Source organism: Phaethon aethereus, assembly GCF_964289735.1.
Source record: "Phaethon aethereus genome assembly, chromosome: W".
NCBI classification, from domain to species: domain Eukaryota; kingdom Metazoa; phylum Chordata; class Aves; order Phaethontiformes; family Phaethontidae; genus Phaethon; species Phaethon aethereus.
In genome coordinates, this window is record NC_138581.1 from 36246636 (window position 1) to 36260773 (window position 14138).

Sequence of the window (14138 nt, forward strand, 5' to 3'; positions counted from 1 at the left end):
TGTGAAAACCACCCAACCAAAAAATACAGGCCAAAACAACAGTAGTGAAAAAATAAACAAACGACAAAAAATCAAAGTCAAATCCCAGAGCTACCTGTTTTGCACAGTTTCTCATCCTTGGGAGCATATATATTTCTTCAAGCTCTTTTTGTCTTTCCTCTTCTTCTATTCGTCGCCGCTGGACTTCTGGAATGATTTCTTCCCAGTTTCTTAAATTTTTTTCTGGTTCCAACTCAATGTCATCTTCATCCATATTGGAAAAGTTAGCCACCTTATGTATTGGAACATAAGTATTTTCACAAAATCAATACATTATTTTATTCAAACAAAGAGTCAGTAATTAATATTTTAGGAAAACTAAGTTCAGAATGGCATATTTTATTTATTTATATAGACACAAAATGTACACATATAGAATGCTTTGTGAAGCACTGTCTCTAATGAAAGTATTTTCATATATGAAACGTACACACTCCATGCAACATGGCTGAATATAAAGATGAGAATCTTGTTATTTCTTTTACAAGTTGAGTAATATAGAAACACTATGAAATACCTCCCTAATAGCTGTGATTGTTGTTTAATTTCCTTCAAAGCAGAAAAGTCTAACTGAATGCCTGATTTAATATGAAACAATAATAATGTAGAACTAACCAAACATTAATAAACTGTAGAAATCACAATATGCTGCAAATGAATGATTAGCAGGAAAGTGATTTAGTACTCTACTGATCTAAAAACGTCCTGTCCTGCTTCAAAGAAAAAAACAAGCAAAACCACACCACACACACCAAACCTAAACAACAACAAAAAGATCCACACAGAAAAAAACCCCAAACCATCATACACAATTTGGACCCACTTAATATTTTAAGTGTTATCCAGTTAAGCATATCTGGCATTCACGTTTACAGGGGGGCTGAAAGGAATTTGTAGAAGTCATCAACTACGAAATCCAAACTTCATTCTCTGTTTTTAGAAGTACCACATGTGCTTAACAGTATAAAGCATTAAATGAAAAACAGCCCTCCCCAGTATTCTAATAATTAAATCAAAGACTAATGTATTTGTAAATCTCTTCCTTATTTTGTCAGCAAAATACATTATGTATTTTTTAATGTTCGCACTGGCAGTAATTACCCTGTATAGGTGAAAAGACATTCTGTGCCAAAGAGTTGACTTACTGTTGCACCTGTTTCATAAGAATGAAGAAAAGATGAATAGGTGCACAAAAGAAAAAGTAGCATTTATAAAAGAAAGTATAATTAAGGGAGGAGGGAGGGAACAGAGCAATACCTTAAACTGTGAAAGCAACTCCTCTCCTACAGTTAGTGGGCCTGGCTCATTTTCTCGAGTTTCAGCCCTCTTCAGGATTTCATCTATATCCATTTCCTGAAACAGAAGTTTCTCTTTACAACAAAACAATTCATATGCATTTTTAGTTTCTCTGTCCATCAAGTGTAGATGCACTGTTCCATTTACCTGAGGCTCCTCTTCTTCCCCTTCAGGTTCTTTAAAAAGTTCCTCAGCACCGAACTTCAAAATTGCTGATAACTCTTCCTTATTAAAAGGTGTTGAGCTGAAATACAGAGTTTCAGACAAATACTTTATCTTAGTGAATTTTTTCAAATTACTATAACCGTGAGTCAAACTTCCTTTTGACTTAAATAAAAGCAATATTTAATATGTGGGGAAAAAAAGTGCAAAACCAATATACTTTGCAGTCTTTACTTACATAACACCTTACCACATATTGTTTGCCTTTTATTAACCAAGTGAAATGACTTACATTTTTACTCAAATAGTCAAGTATACTTAAGCATAAGTTGATATGAAAAAAAAACCAAATATACCTGGAAGGAGTAGAGCCTGTATGTAGTACAGTTTTCCCTGTAGTGTCCATTCTCTGAATTACTAAGTGATCTAACACCATCTTTTTCTTGGCTCTTTCAAGAATATCTTCTTCTACTGATCCTTTTGTGACTAACCGATAAATATTAACCTATGCATATTATAAAAAAGGCTTTATTTACATTCTCATAAATTACACATGAAAACAATATTCAGATGAAGTTAACAAAAAACCCTTGAGCAACAACAGGGAGAAATGTTAGTCGCAATTACAAATCTTCTAAATCTTATTGAACTAGTATTATATCTATGAAACTAGTCAATCATGTTAACATAGTTTCTACATAAATTAAAAGAAATTTCTTTCTAAGAAAGAAATTCTTAGACCTCTCCTCTTTAAAATTCTGTGATTAGGCACAAGCATGGCCACAAGGAAAAGTGTTATATCTGATTGCTACTTGAAGTCTTCTGCAAGAAAGAAACCCAAAGAGAACTACAAAGTATTTAACTTAAAATGGATGCACCTGAGGTACAGCAGTTACTTTCTAGAATGACATGATGCCAATGAACGTGGGACAAGTCCACAACTCTTCTCCTTACCCATGCATATACTACAGCCACCGTGCAATCTCTCTGCATAGGGAGATTTTAATTTTTTTTTTAAAAGGCAAATTAGCATTATCAACATTTTTAGACATTCTTGGCAAGTATTAGTTATTCTCAAAATACATGAGGACTGCGATGGCCCAAACAGACAGCTTATGGCTACCATATGAAACCCTCCTTCAGGTTTGGACCTTAAAAGACAAGTGTGCTTACCTGTTTCTTCTGTCCAATCCTATGAGCTCTAGCCTGCGCTTGCAGATCATTCTGTGGATTCCAGTCAGAATCAAATATAACTACAGTGTCAGCAGATGCCAAGTTTATACCTAATCCTCCAGCTCTGGTAGACAGCAAAAAGCAGAAGTCCTGAAATTATAGAAGAGCAAGCTTTATATGTATCAGCTATATTCTTCAAGGAACCAATATGACATTTCTTTATATGCTTTGTGGAGCAGACTATGAACTCATACACTTCTTTAAGTATATCTTAAATATATGTTAGACTTCTAATACAATAAGGTGCTTGTCATGGCTAGAGCCAGTAGATCGCTATTAGAATAGACTAGACTAGACTATTTCAGTTGGAAGGGACCTACAACGATCATCTAGTCCAACTGCCTGACCTCTTCAGGGCTGACCAAAAGTTAAAGCATATTATTAAGGGCATTGTCCAAAGGCCTCTTAAACACTGAAAGGCATGGGGAATCAACCACCTCTCTAGTAAGCCCATTCCAGTGTTTGACCACCCTCTCAGTAAAGAAATGCTTCCTAATGTCCAGTCTGAACATCCCCTAATGCAGCCTTGAACCATTCCCACACGTCCTGTCACACAAGGAGAAGAGATCAGCACCTGTCTTATTAATTTTAATTTTAACCTTACAGTGAAGTCTCTCTCACCGTCACATTTATTGGTGTAGTTGGCAGGATACAATGGAAGAACTATTGCAGAAAAATGGTTGTACTAGTGCACTTGTGGTTTGTCTCTTGTGTGCTGTTTTTGGAGTATGTTTAACCTGTGCACAGGTTAAAGTGTGCAAATCCAAGTCGGCTAAGAAAATGGGTATAGCTGCCTCGGAGGAAGCTGCATTAGTTGACTGTAGGAAAAAACTCTGTGAACTGCAAACTGAAGCAGAAGCTACCAAAGTTGCTTTAGAGGCAAAAGAGGTCTTAAGGGCTCATGAAGGACAACTGGAAGTTGAAAATATGTTTTTGAAAGATGAATTAATTGCTGAAAGAGAAAGGAATCGGAGGTTACAGGAAAAATTAGATCTGTTATTGTCAAATGCTCCGACTCTCTCTCCCGCCCAAGTCAGGAATTTAGTTATGTGTGCCGATCCTGATACTTGGGACAGGGATATCTGGGGTGACCCAGATGACGAGCACGAGCGGGAAAGTAATATTGAAATTTGACCCCTCATTAAAATGGAGGTGCAGTCAAATGATAGAAATAACTGAAGATATACCACAACACATATCACCCCGTGGTCCGGACCCGAACTTGCGCAAATGCAAGAAAAATTCTCATGCAAGCCAGGGGAAAGTGCAACTGAATATTTATGGAATGTTTCGTTAAAAGGAGGAGATCGGATCTTGCTGAGTGAGGAGGAAGCTAGGGGTTATTGGGGTCCTGGTGTGTTCCTTGATAAGGGTCCTGTGGGGGGACCAACCTTTAACACTTAGAGTCGCCCACTGGGCAGGCGGGATGGATTCTAGAGAGCGAGGCGAACCACTGACTATTAAAACTGCTGGGTTATCTGGGCTGGCTGAATCAGTGCAGAAGGCTGCCTGTGTACAAGCCATGTATGAGCGTGGTGAGCAGGACATTCCCCTTGCCGCTCCGGTGGACCCGGTCCACCTTAAACCACTGATTACAGGTCTCCCTGAATTTGTGAAAAAGCACGTGCAAAACCTAAAGGAAAAGATTGCACAGGCAATTGATCATAACACTTGCAACCCCCATCAGTGACGGCAGCCCTTTTTAACATGGGGGGAACTATTACAAGAAATAATGATTTATGGCAGAGAGATGGGTTGGTTAGAGGAAGGTTCAAATTTACAGCGCCGGGTCCGGCAGGCATGGTTTGTCGGGCAGAATAATCCCCGCCCTCCTCGACAAACCAATTCTCGTTGTGACACTCAGCGTAACGAATTGTGGAGAAAGGCATTAGCCTTAGGAATACCCCGATCAATGTTCCATGGGCAGTCCACAGAGAATATTCGTGTAATGGTAAACCTGGTAGAGTAGCCTATTAGCAAAGCTACAGAACGCACTGATGCTGTTAAAACACAGAAAGATAAACCCTCTGCTCCTGTGAATCCTTTCTGGGACTTGAGGAAGGGGTTGATAGATCTAAAAAACTAGAAAGCACAGGGGGTATTTCAGGCCGACCCACCCACGTAATATCTAACCTAGAATGGCCTAACCATATGTCCTGGTTTCAGTCAGGGTAGAGTTAGTTTTCTTCACAGAAGCTGGTGTGAGGCTATGTTTTGGATTTGGGATGAGAAAACATTGATAACATGCTGATGTTTTGAGTTGTTGCTAAGTACTCAAGGACAGTCCAGCTTCTCATGCTGGCCTGCCAGCAAGAAGGCTGGGGGTGCACGGGAAGCTGGGAGGGGACACAGCCAGGACAGCTGACCCAGGCTGGCCAAAGAGATATTCCATACCAAATGACGTCATGCTCAGTATATAAAGCTGGGACGAAGAAGAAGGAAGGAGTGGAGGGACGTTCGGAGTTATGGCATCTGTCTTCCCAAGAAACCATTACACGTGATGCAGTCTTGCTTCCCTGGAGATGGCTGAACACCTGCCTGACCATGGGGAGTAGTGAATGAATTCCTTGTTTTGCTTTGCTTGCGTGCGCGGCTTTTGCTTTACTTATTAAACTGTCTTTATCTCAAACCATGAATTTCCTCACTTTTACTCTTCTGATTCTCTCCCCCATCCCACTGTGGGGGAGTGAGCGAGTGGCTGCGTGGGGCTTAGTTGCTGGCTGGTGCTAAACCACGACACCATGTCAGTGACCCACATATTATTTTAGCTACGGGCCCCAGACGAATACCTGTAAATTTTCTAATCGACACTGGAGCTCAAAGAAGCGTTATCACAGAAAAAACAGCAAAAAGGTTAGGATTAGTCCCCACCCAGAAGAAAATTAATGTAATAGGAATGACCAGAGTCCCTGAAATCAGACCAATTGGTACAGTGTGTGTTTGGCTTCCAGGAGAAAACCGAATGACTAAGATAAGAGTAGTCATTGGTCCTTATCAAAATAACATTTTGGGATTTGATGTATTAGCAAACAAAGTCTGGAGATTGCCAGATGGGATGGTGTGGAGCTTTGGAGCTCCGCCACATGAGGTCCGGGTACTGGAGACAACTGTCAGACTGCCTCCTTCCCGGGAAACGAATGTTAGTCGATATCCTCTACCAGCCGCAGCCAAAACGGGGATCAGGGAAGTAATTAAAGACCTGGAAGCCCGTGGTATTATAACCCAGACACACTCACCCTATAATTCTCCAGTATGGCCAGTACGTAAAACGGATGGTAGATGGCGACTCACAGTTGACCACAGGAGGCTTAATAACAACACCATGCCACTCACAGCCACTGTACCTAACATTGCTGACCTGGTCACCAGGATTCAAGCTAAACATTATACATGGATGTCCACATTAGATGTTAAGAATATGTTTTTTATGATTCCTCTTCAGGAGGAAGATAAACCCCAACTTGCATTCACGTGGGAGGGACTGCAATATACCCTTAATCGTCTCCCACAAGGATACAGACATTCTCCCACTATTGCCCATAATGCACTAGCAAAAATATCGAAGGAGATAAAAGTACCAGATGGGGTAAGCATGTACCAATACATTGATGACATCCTGATAGGTGGAGATAATGAAGAGGCAGTGAGAGAATCACAGAATCACAGAAACACTAAGGTTGGAAAGGACCTTCAAGATCATCAAATCCAACCATTAATCCAGCGCCACCATGTCCCCTAAACCATGTCCTGAAGCACCACATCCACATGTTTTTTGAACACTTCCAGAGATGGCGACTCCACCACCTCCCTGGGCAGCCGGTTCCAATGCTTGTCCACTTTCTCGGTGAAGAAATTTTTCCTAATACCCAATCTAAACCTCCCATGGTGCATCTTGAGGCCATTTCCTCTCATCCTATCGCTGGTTACTTGGGAGAAGAGACCAACACCCTCGTCACCACAACCCCCTTTCAGGTAGTTGTAGAGAGCGATGAGGCCTCCCCTCAGCCTCCTTTTCTCCAGACTAAACAACCCCAGTTCCCTCAGCTGCTCCTCAGAAGACTTGTGCTCCAGACCCCTCACCAGCTTCGTTACCCTTCTCTGGACACGCTCGAGCACCTCAGCATCCTTCTTGTAGTGAGGGGCCCAAAACGGAACACAGTATTCAAGGTGCGGCCTCACCAGTGCCGAGTACAAGGGCACGATCACTTCCCTACACCTGCTGGCCACACTATTTCTGATACAGGACAGGACGCTGTTGGCCTTCTTGGCCACCTGGGCACACTGCTGGCTCACATTCAGCCGGCTGTCAACCAGCACCCCCAGGTCCCTTTCCGCCGGGCAGCTCTCCAGCCACTCTTCCCCAAGCCTGTAGCCTTGCATGGGGTTGTTGTGACTGAAGTGCAGGACCCGGCACTTGGCCTTGTTAAACCTCATACAGTTGACCTCTGCCCATCGATCCAGCCTGTCCAGATCCCTCTGCAGAGCCCTCCTACCCTCCAGCAGATCAACACTCCCACCCAACTTGGTGTCGTCTGCAAACTTACTGAGGGAGCACTCAATCCCCTCATCCAGATCATCAATAAAGATATTGAACAAGACCGGCCCCAGAACTGAGCCCTGGGGAACACCGCTTGTGACCAGCCGCCAGCCGGATTTAACGCCATTCACCACAACTCTCTGGGCTCGGCCGTCCAGCCAGTTCTTTACCCAGCAAAGACTACACCTGTCTAAGCCACGAGCCGCCAGTTTCTCCAGGAGAATGCTGTGGGAGACGCTGTCAAAGGCTTTACTAAAGTCCAGGTAGACAACGTCCACAGTCTTTCCCTCATCCACTAGGCGGGTCACCTGGTCATAGAAGGAAATTAGGTTGGTCAAGCAGGACCTGCCTTTCATGAACCCATGCTGGCTGGGCCTGATCCCTTGGTTGTCCTGCACATGCCCTGTGAGCACTCTCAAGACGAACTGCTCCATGATCTTCCCCGGTACGGAGGTCAGGCTGACAGGCCTGTAGTTCCCAGGATCCTCCTTCCGGCCTTTCTTGTAGATGGAAGTATCTAGTCAGGTTTGGGACACACTGACTTCATTAGAATTAGAAATCCCTCCCACTAAATGTCAAGGACCGAGTCAAGAGGTTAAATTTTTAGGAGTTTGGTGGTCAGGAGGAGCCTTGGCTATACCAGCCGATATCCTGGATAAAATAGAAGATGGTAAAACTCCAGAGAACAAAAGGGAGCTACAACATCTGAGCTACAACAACTTGGGACTTTAGGTTATTGGCGGAAACATGTCCCTGGATTTTCTATAATTGCTAAGCCCCTGTATAATTTGGTTAAGAAAAATGCCCGGTGGCAGTGGACCCTTCAGCATGAGGAATCCTTGAATTTACTGATTCATGAGCTTCGCATATACCAGACTTTAGGCCCTATACACCAGACAGATCCCATACAGATTGAGTGGGGATTCAGTGAACATGGTTCCCATTGTAATTCATATCAATGGGGACCAGAAGGCCCTGATAGACCCTTGGAATTCTCTTCGCATTCATTCAATGATACTGAGCAGAGATATACTGATTGGGAAAAAGGTATGTTATCACTAGTTTGGGCAATAAAAAAGGCTGAGCGGATTCACACAAACCAAGATATGATTGTCCAGGGTCCTTTCCTTCTCCTGGAATTAGTCAGAAAAGGGACTCCTCCCCCTGAGGGAATTGCCCAAAAACCCACTGTCCAGAAATGGTATTCTTACTTGGAAGGTATTAGCCAGTTAGTTACTATTACTGAAGGGCCAGTAAAAATATCTAAATTACAAAAGGATATTAATGCAGACCTTTCTATGTTAGTCAAACCTAACAAACCATCACCTATTTTAGAAGTACCCCCTTTTACAGCTGAATCAGACCAGTCAGGAATATGGTTTACAGATGCTTCTGCAGTTCGGAAAGAACGGATTTGGCAATATACAGCGGTAGCTCTAGAGATAAAAAAAGGAAGAACCGAGATTGAGAAAGAAGAAGGTAGTGCCCAAACAGGGGAGCTACAGTCTGTGTTACTGGCTGTGAAACATGGAGCTCAAACTATATATACTGACTCTTATGCAGTGTTCAAAGGGGCAACGGAAAGGATAGGACATTGGGAAACTAATGATTGGCAAGTCAATCAGGTCCCAGTGTGGAGAACAGAGGACTGGAAGCAGCTATTGGAAGTGGGAAAGGAAAAGACATTACAAATAGGATGGGTAAAGGCACATGATAAAGCCATAACTGAGGTTGCTCACTGGAACAATAAAGTTGACTACCTCACCCGCATATGTACATTAGAGGCATACAAGAGTACAGATGCACAGGAGTGGGTGAGATTAAGGGAATGGCTATATGAGAGGCATGGCCACACTGGGAAAGCTGATCTGTATAAGGAATGCCAAGCTAGAGGGTGGCCTGCTACACTGGCTGACTGTGAAAAGACAGTAACACGCTGTCCACAGTGTCACCTATGATTAAAAATGAATCATCCGAACCAAGCCCTGTCTTTACATATTAGGGCAGAGAAAACACTCTGGCAAACTTGGCAAATTGATTACATTGGGCCATTTAAATCATCTAATCGCTATAGATATATCCTAGTAGGTGTAGAGGTGGTGTCCGGATTGACCCAAGCCACCGCAACGACGACAGCATCTGGAGAATGGACCGTTCGAGTGCTAAAGGAATGGTTTTGTACTTTCCCTATGCCTTCTGTCATCCAAAGTGATAATGGCTCACACTTTACAGCAGCTATCATCCAGGAATGGGCAAGGGGAGAAGGTATTGATTGGACCTTCCATACCCCTTTAGTATCCTCAAGCAAATGGAATAGTAGAATGAATCAATGGATTAATTAAAAGATTTGCAAAGGTCCATGCATCCAATTGGAACCTGAGACTATCTGAAGCAGTATATATTGTTAATAATAGATGGGGTGAAAATGGAGATGCAAAGATAAAAGTGTTTTGTCCTACTGGAGATTTAATCTCCAAGGAACCACATAAAATTGGCAAATTCCCCATACAATTGCATTCTGGTCAACCAGCAATGGTCAAATTACCTCAAATTGGAATCGTACCCCAATATTGACCAGTCCAAGAGGAACATATGCATGGGAAGCCAAAGATAACTCTGACCGCACACATTGAATAAGTATGTAACTTATTATTAACTTATTAACTGTATGAGGTTTAATAAGGCCAAGTGCAGGGTCCTGCACTTTGGCCACAACAACCCCATGCAACGCTACAGGCTTGGGGAGGAGTGGCTAGAGAGTAGCCCGGCAGAAAGGGACCTGGGGGTGCTGGTTGACAGCCAGCTGAACATGAGCCGGCAGTGTGCCCAGGTGGCCAAGAAGGCCAACAGCGTCCTGGCCTGTATCAGAAATAGTGTGGCCAGCAGGAGAAGGGAAGTGATCGTGCCCTTGTACTCGGCACTGGTGAGGCCGCACCTTGAATACTGTGTTCCGTTTTGGGCCCCTCACTACAAGAAGGATGTTGAGGTGCTGGAGCGTGTCCAGAGAAGGGCAACGAAGCTGGTGAGGGGTCTGGAGCACAAGTCTTATGAGGAGCGGCTGAGGGAACTGGGGTTGTTTAGTCTGGAGAAGAGGAGGCTGAGGGGAGACCTTATCGCTCTCTACAACTACCTGAAAGGGGGTTGTGGCGACGAGGGCGCTGGTCTCTTCTCCCAAGTAACCAGTGATAGGACGAGAGGAAATGGCCTCAAGTTGCGCCAGGGGAGGTTTAGATTGGATATTAGGAAAAATTTCTTCACCGAGAGAGTGGTCAGGCATTGGAACAGGCTGCCCAGGGAGGTGGTGGAGTCACCATCTCTGGAAGTGTTCAAAAAACATGTGGATGTGGCACTTCAGGACATGGTTTAGGGGACATGGTGGCGCTGGATTAATGATTGGCCTTGATGATCTTGAAGGTCCTTTCCAACCTAGTAATTCTGTGATTCTGTGATTGTCGATCGTATATACAGTCGAGCAGCACTTTTCCATTTACTTGCAGGTATGCCCCAACAAAAGGAGAGACGAGGAGTATGACGGGGTGGAGACCTAAGAAGCGTCAACCTGAAGTACGAACTGTACCTAAATGGAATGGATAAGCTGCAGAATTTGAATGTGGACCAGAAGTTTTTCATTTGTTTGTTTTAATATTGAAATTCGATGTTTGTTTGATAAGGATAATTGTTTGTTAACTAAGTTTTATGGAATAGACAGCCTCGGGCCTTTGAACAACATGTTGATGGTTCCCCGATTATAAATCACACTGAACCAGACAATGTGATCTATAAGATGACACAAGGTTTTGCTCGCATGCTTAATTCTTCTCATGTGATGACCTGTTTGCCTCTACTACATACCCTGCTCAGGGGATCCCCATAACAGCTCTTGCTGTGGATATAGATAAGAATTTATATTGGCTCTGGAATCAAAATCCATTTAACAATACATTAAATTGAACTTCCATTTGGGGTCTAAATTGTTCCTATGCTCCCCTTTGTAGGGACAATAAGACTGTGGGATGTAGAGGCAAACAACCACAATTTTCCAACAGCCGTGTTCCAAACACCCTTGGGCAAATACACGGTATGGGGATAAGCTGTATTGGGGAAAACGTTTAGTCCTGAGATATGTGGAACCGGTAAACACTCAGTGGTGCTCTGAGATTCCTCCCACATGTACGTGGTTCAGTGTAAAGCAGGGATCACCTGATGATTGTTTATGGTCTCATATCCATGAGGAGAGAAGAGATGACAGGAAGGATTGCTATCCCTGACAGTCGAAGCTATAAGGACTTAAAATATCCTAAGAAATCTTCCTGTCAGATCCCTCGAACCATGGACAATTGCGATGACTCACCTATATATACTCCACGTCAATTGGATATGCTCAGACGGGACTATTACAGATATGCTAAACCCTATTCATCCTGGCCTGCAATGTACTTTGGGAATACCATCATTATGTCCTTCTTATTACTCTGCAAGGACTGTGGCATCCCCATACCAAACGAAGTATGGATGTTACCGATTGGACTGGATCTCAGAAATTAGCAGTAAGGGAATAGGTAACTGCACAGGTGGAAACGTTAGCAGGCCTTACTAAGGACAATTTTGAATTGCTCAATACGCAAGAGCAAACAGTCTCAATTCAAAACCGATTCATGCTATATATGATATTACTCAAAGAACAAGGGGTGTGTGGATACTTAAAGGCAAGCCATGAACAAGAAGAATGCTGTGTTATGAAGAAGATAGCTGAAGTTACACATAGCTGCAGGACCAAATAAAGTCCACCTGGTTGAGAAATAACTTTGGTAAAATAGGACGGGTATGTACTGGAGGGATTGCTAATCTGTTGCAAACATTGATTGTTATCATCATTTGTATTATTGTAGCATGCATTACCATTAGTTGTGTTAAAAGAATTGTAAAATCTATTTCTCAGGTAAAGGTCCACCTAGAAACTGGGAAATATCTGGCTCTACTTAAAGACTTGGATGAAAATTATACATTGGCTGATGATGTCCTCAGTGGTGGAATTGTGACTCAGGTCATGGGGTGGAATGTAAGGGATGTCCAACTGTAAGGGATCACCCGGCTAGACCTGTTTCAGAGCACAAAGGCGAGATGCAGGGAGTTGTGAATCGACTCAGCTTCGTCTCACCTTAACAGATCCTTATCTATGCAGATGACTTGGGGGGAGCTGTAAAAACGGCTCAGCCCGGGGTTGCCTGAACACTGCACCATGGTAAGAACCAAGGCCTGAATGCGCCTTCAGTAATCCCTTAACAAATGCCCTGAGCACCATTCCACCACTATTCAGTAACTTTGTGTCAATATGTAGACTAATGGGCCATCACACCACCAGACTAAACAAAATTATCCACTCAGACGAGTCCTGCCCCCACCCATCAAATCAGGAGATAAAAACCATAAGGTTTGGGCAGAAATGGGGCAGTCTTTCCAAAGATACAGCTGGACTGTAGGAGATTCTCTCCCCCCTTGTCCAGGACGCTGTACAAGGTAACTTCCCAGGGATTAAGAAGCCTTTACCTGAGAGAGGGTAAGTGATTAAGAAACATACATATGGTATTTGGCATGCTTTAAGATTGTGATTAGTACACTCTTTTTAAGGTATTAATATCTAGCGTGCCTGTGGTTTAGAATTGCAATAGTACATTCCTCTGTTGTATTCATAAAAACCTGCAATAGTGGCGTATTGGGCCTGTGAGTGAAGTTCAAATAAATTGTTAATTTGAACCTTACAGTGAAGTCTAATTTTAACCTCGCAGTGAAGGCTCTCTCACTGTCATACCTGGGTCTTCCCTCACACCCTTCTTGTAAATTGGAATAACAATAGATAGCTTCCAGTCAACAGGGACCTCCCCAGACTCCCAAGACCTTTGGTAGATGATCCAGAGGGGTCCTGCCATAACATTCGCTAGCTCCTTCAGTACACTGGGATGAATCCCATCTGGCCCCATGGACTCGTGAACATTCAGCTGATACAGCTGGTCCCTTGCAATTTCAGCGTCCGCAAATGGAAAGTCACTGTTCCCACACTCATGGTCCTCCGACTCAGGGGACTGGGCAGCCCAAGGTCTATCAGTATTATTAAAGACTGAGGCAAAAAAAGCATTGAATGCCTTTGCTTTTTCTTCTTCCCTATTAGTCAGATGACCATCTTCAACAAGTATCAATCCAACGTTTTCTTTAGACCTCCTCTTGCTATTAAGGTACTTTAAAAAAGCCCTCCTTGTTATCTGAAACAACACTGGCCAGTTTCAACTCTAATTGAGCTTTCACCTTTTGTGTCTTCTCCCTGCATATACAAACCATGGCTCTGTAATCTTCCTACGAAGCCTGACCTTGCTTCCAGAGATCACACAATTTCCTTTTCCTCTTAAGCTCCACAAGGAGTTCCCTGTTCAGCCAAGCTGGTCTTCTGCCCCACCTGCTTGAGTTTCAACACACTGGAATTGCCTGCTCCTGTGCTTCTAAAAGGTGGTTCTTAACAGGACCAGGCTGTCCAGGGAGGTGGTGGAGTCACCATCACTGGAAGTATTCAAAAAACATGTGGATGTGGCACTTCAGGACATGGTTTAGGGGGCATGGTGGTGTTGGGTTAACGGTTGGACTTGATGATCTCAAAGGTCCTTTCCAACCTTAATGATTCTGTGATTCTGTGATTAAAGATTGAGCAGCACTCATGGACTCCTAAGCCCTCAAAAGAAGATTCCCAGGGGACTCTGCTAAGTAGCTCCCTGAGAGGCTTAAAGTCTGCTCTCCTGAAGTCCAGGGTAGCAACTCTGCTGTCCTTTTTTCTCATTACACTGAAAATTTTCAACTCAACCATTTCATGATCACTGTTGCCAAG

The 14138-nt window shown here is 43.3% G+C and overlaps 1 protein-coding gene across 3 annotated transcripts in view; it reads right to left on the reverse strand.

The window, feature by feature from the left end:
• Positions 1-14138, reverse strand: part of LOC309415089 (chromodomain-helicase-DNA-binding protein 1-like) — a gene marked incomplete at both ends in the record, with an annotated part of 120056 nt that overhangs the window by 32713 nt on the left and 73205 nt on the right. For all 3 annotated transcript variants that reach the window (XM_082012504.1, XM_082012505.1, XM_082012503.1), the window contains 5 exons: positions 95-271; positions 1297-1392; positions 1483-1579; positions 1854-2002; positions 2671-2820. In XM_082012504.1, coding sequence (XP_081868630.1) covers positions 95-271; positions 1297-1392; positions 1483-1579; positions 1854-2002; positions 2671-2820 — 669 coding nt within the window. The remainder of the gene's footprint in view (positions 1-94; positions 272-1296; positions 1393-1482; positions 1580-1853; positions 2003-2670; positions 2821-14138) is intronic.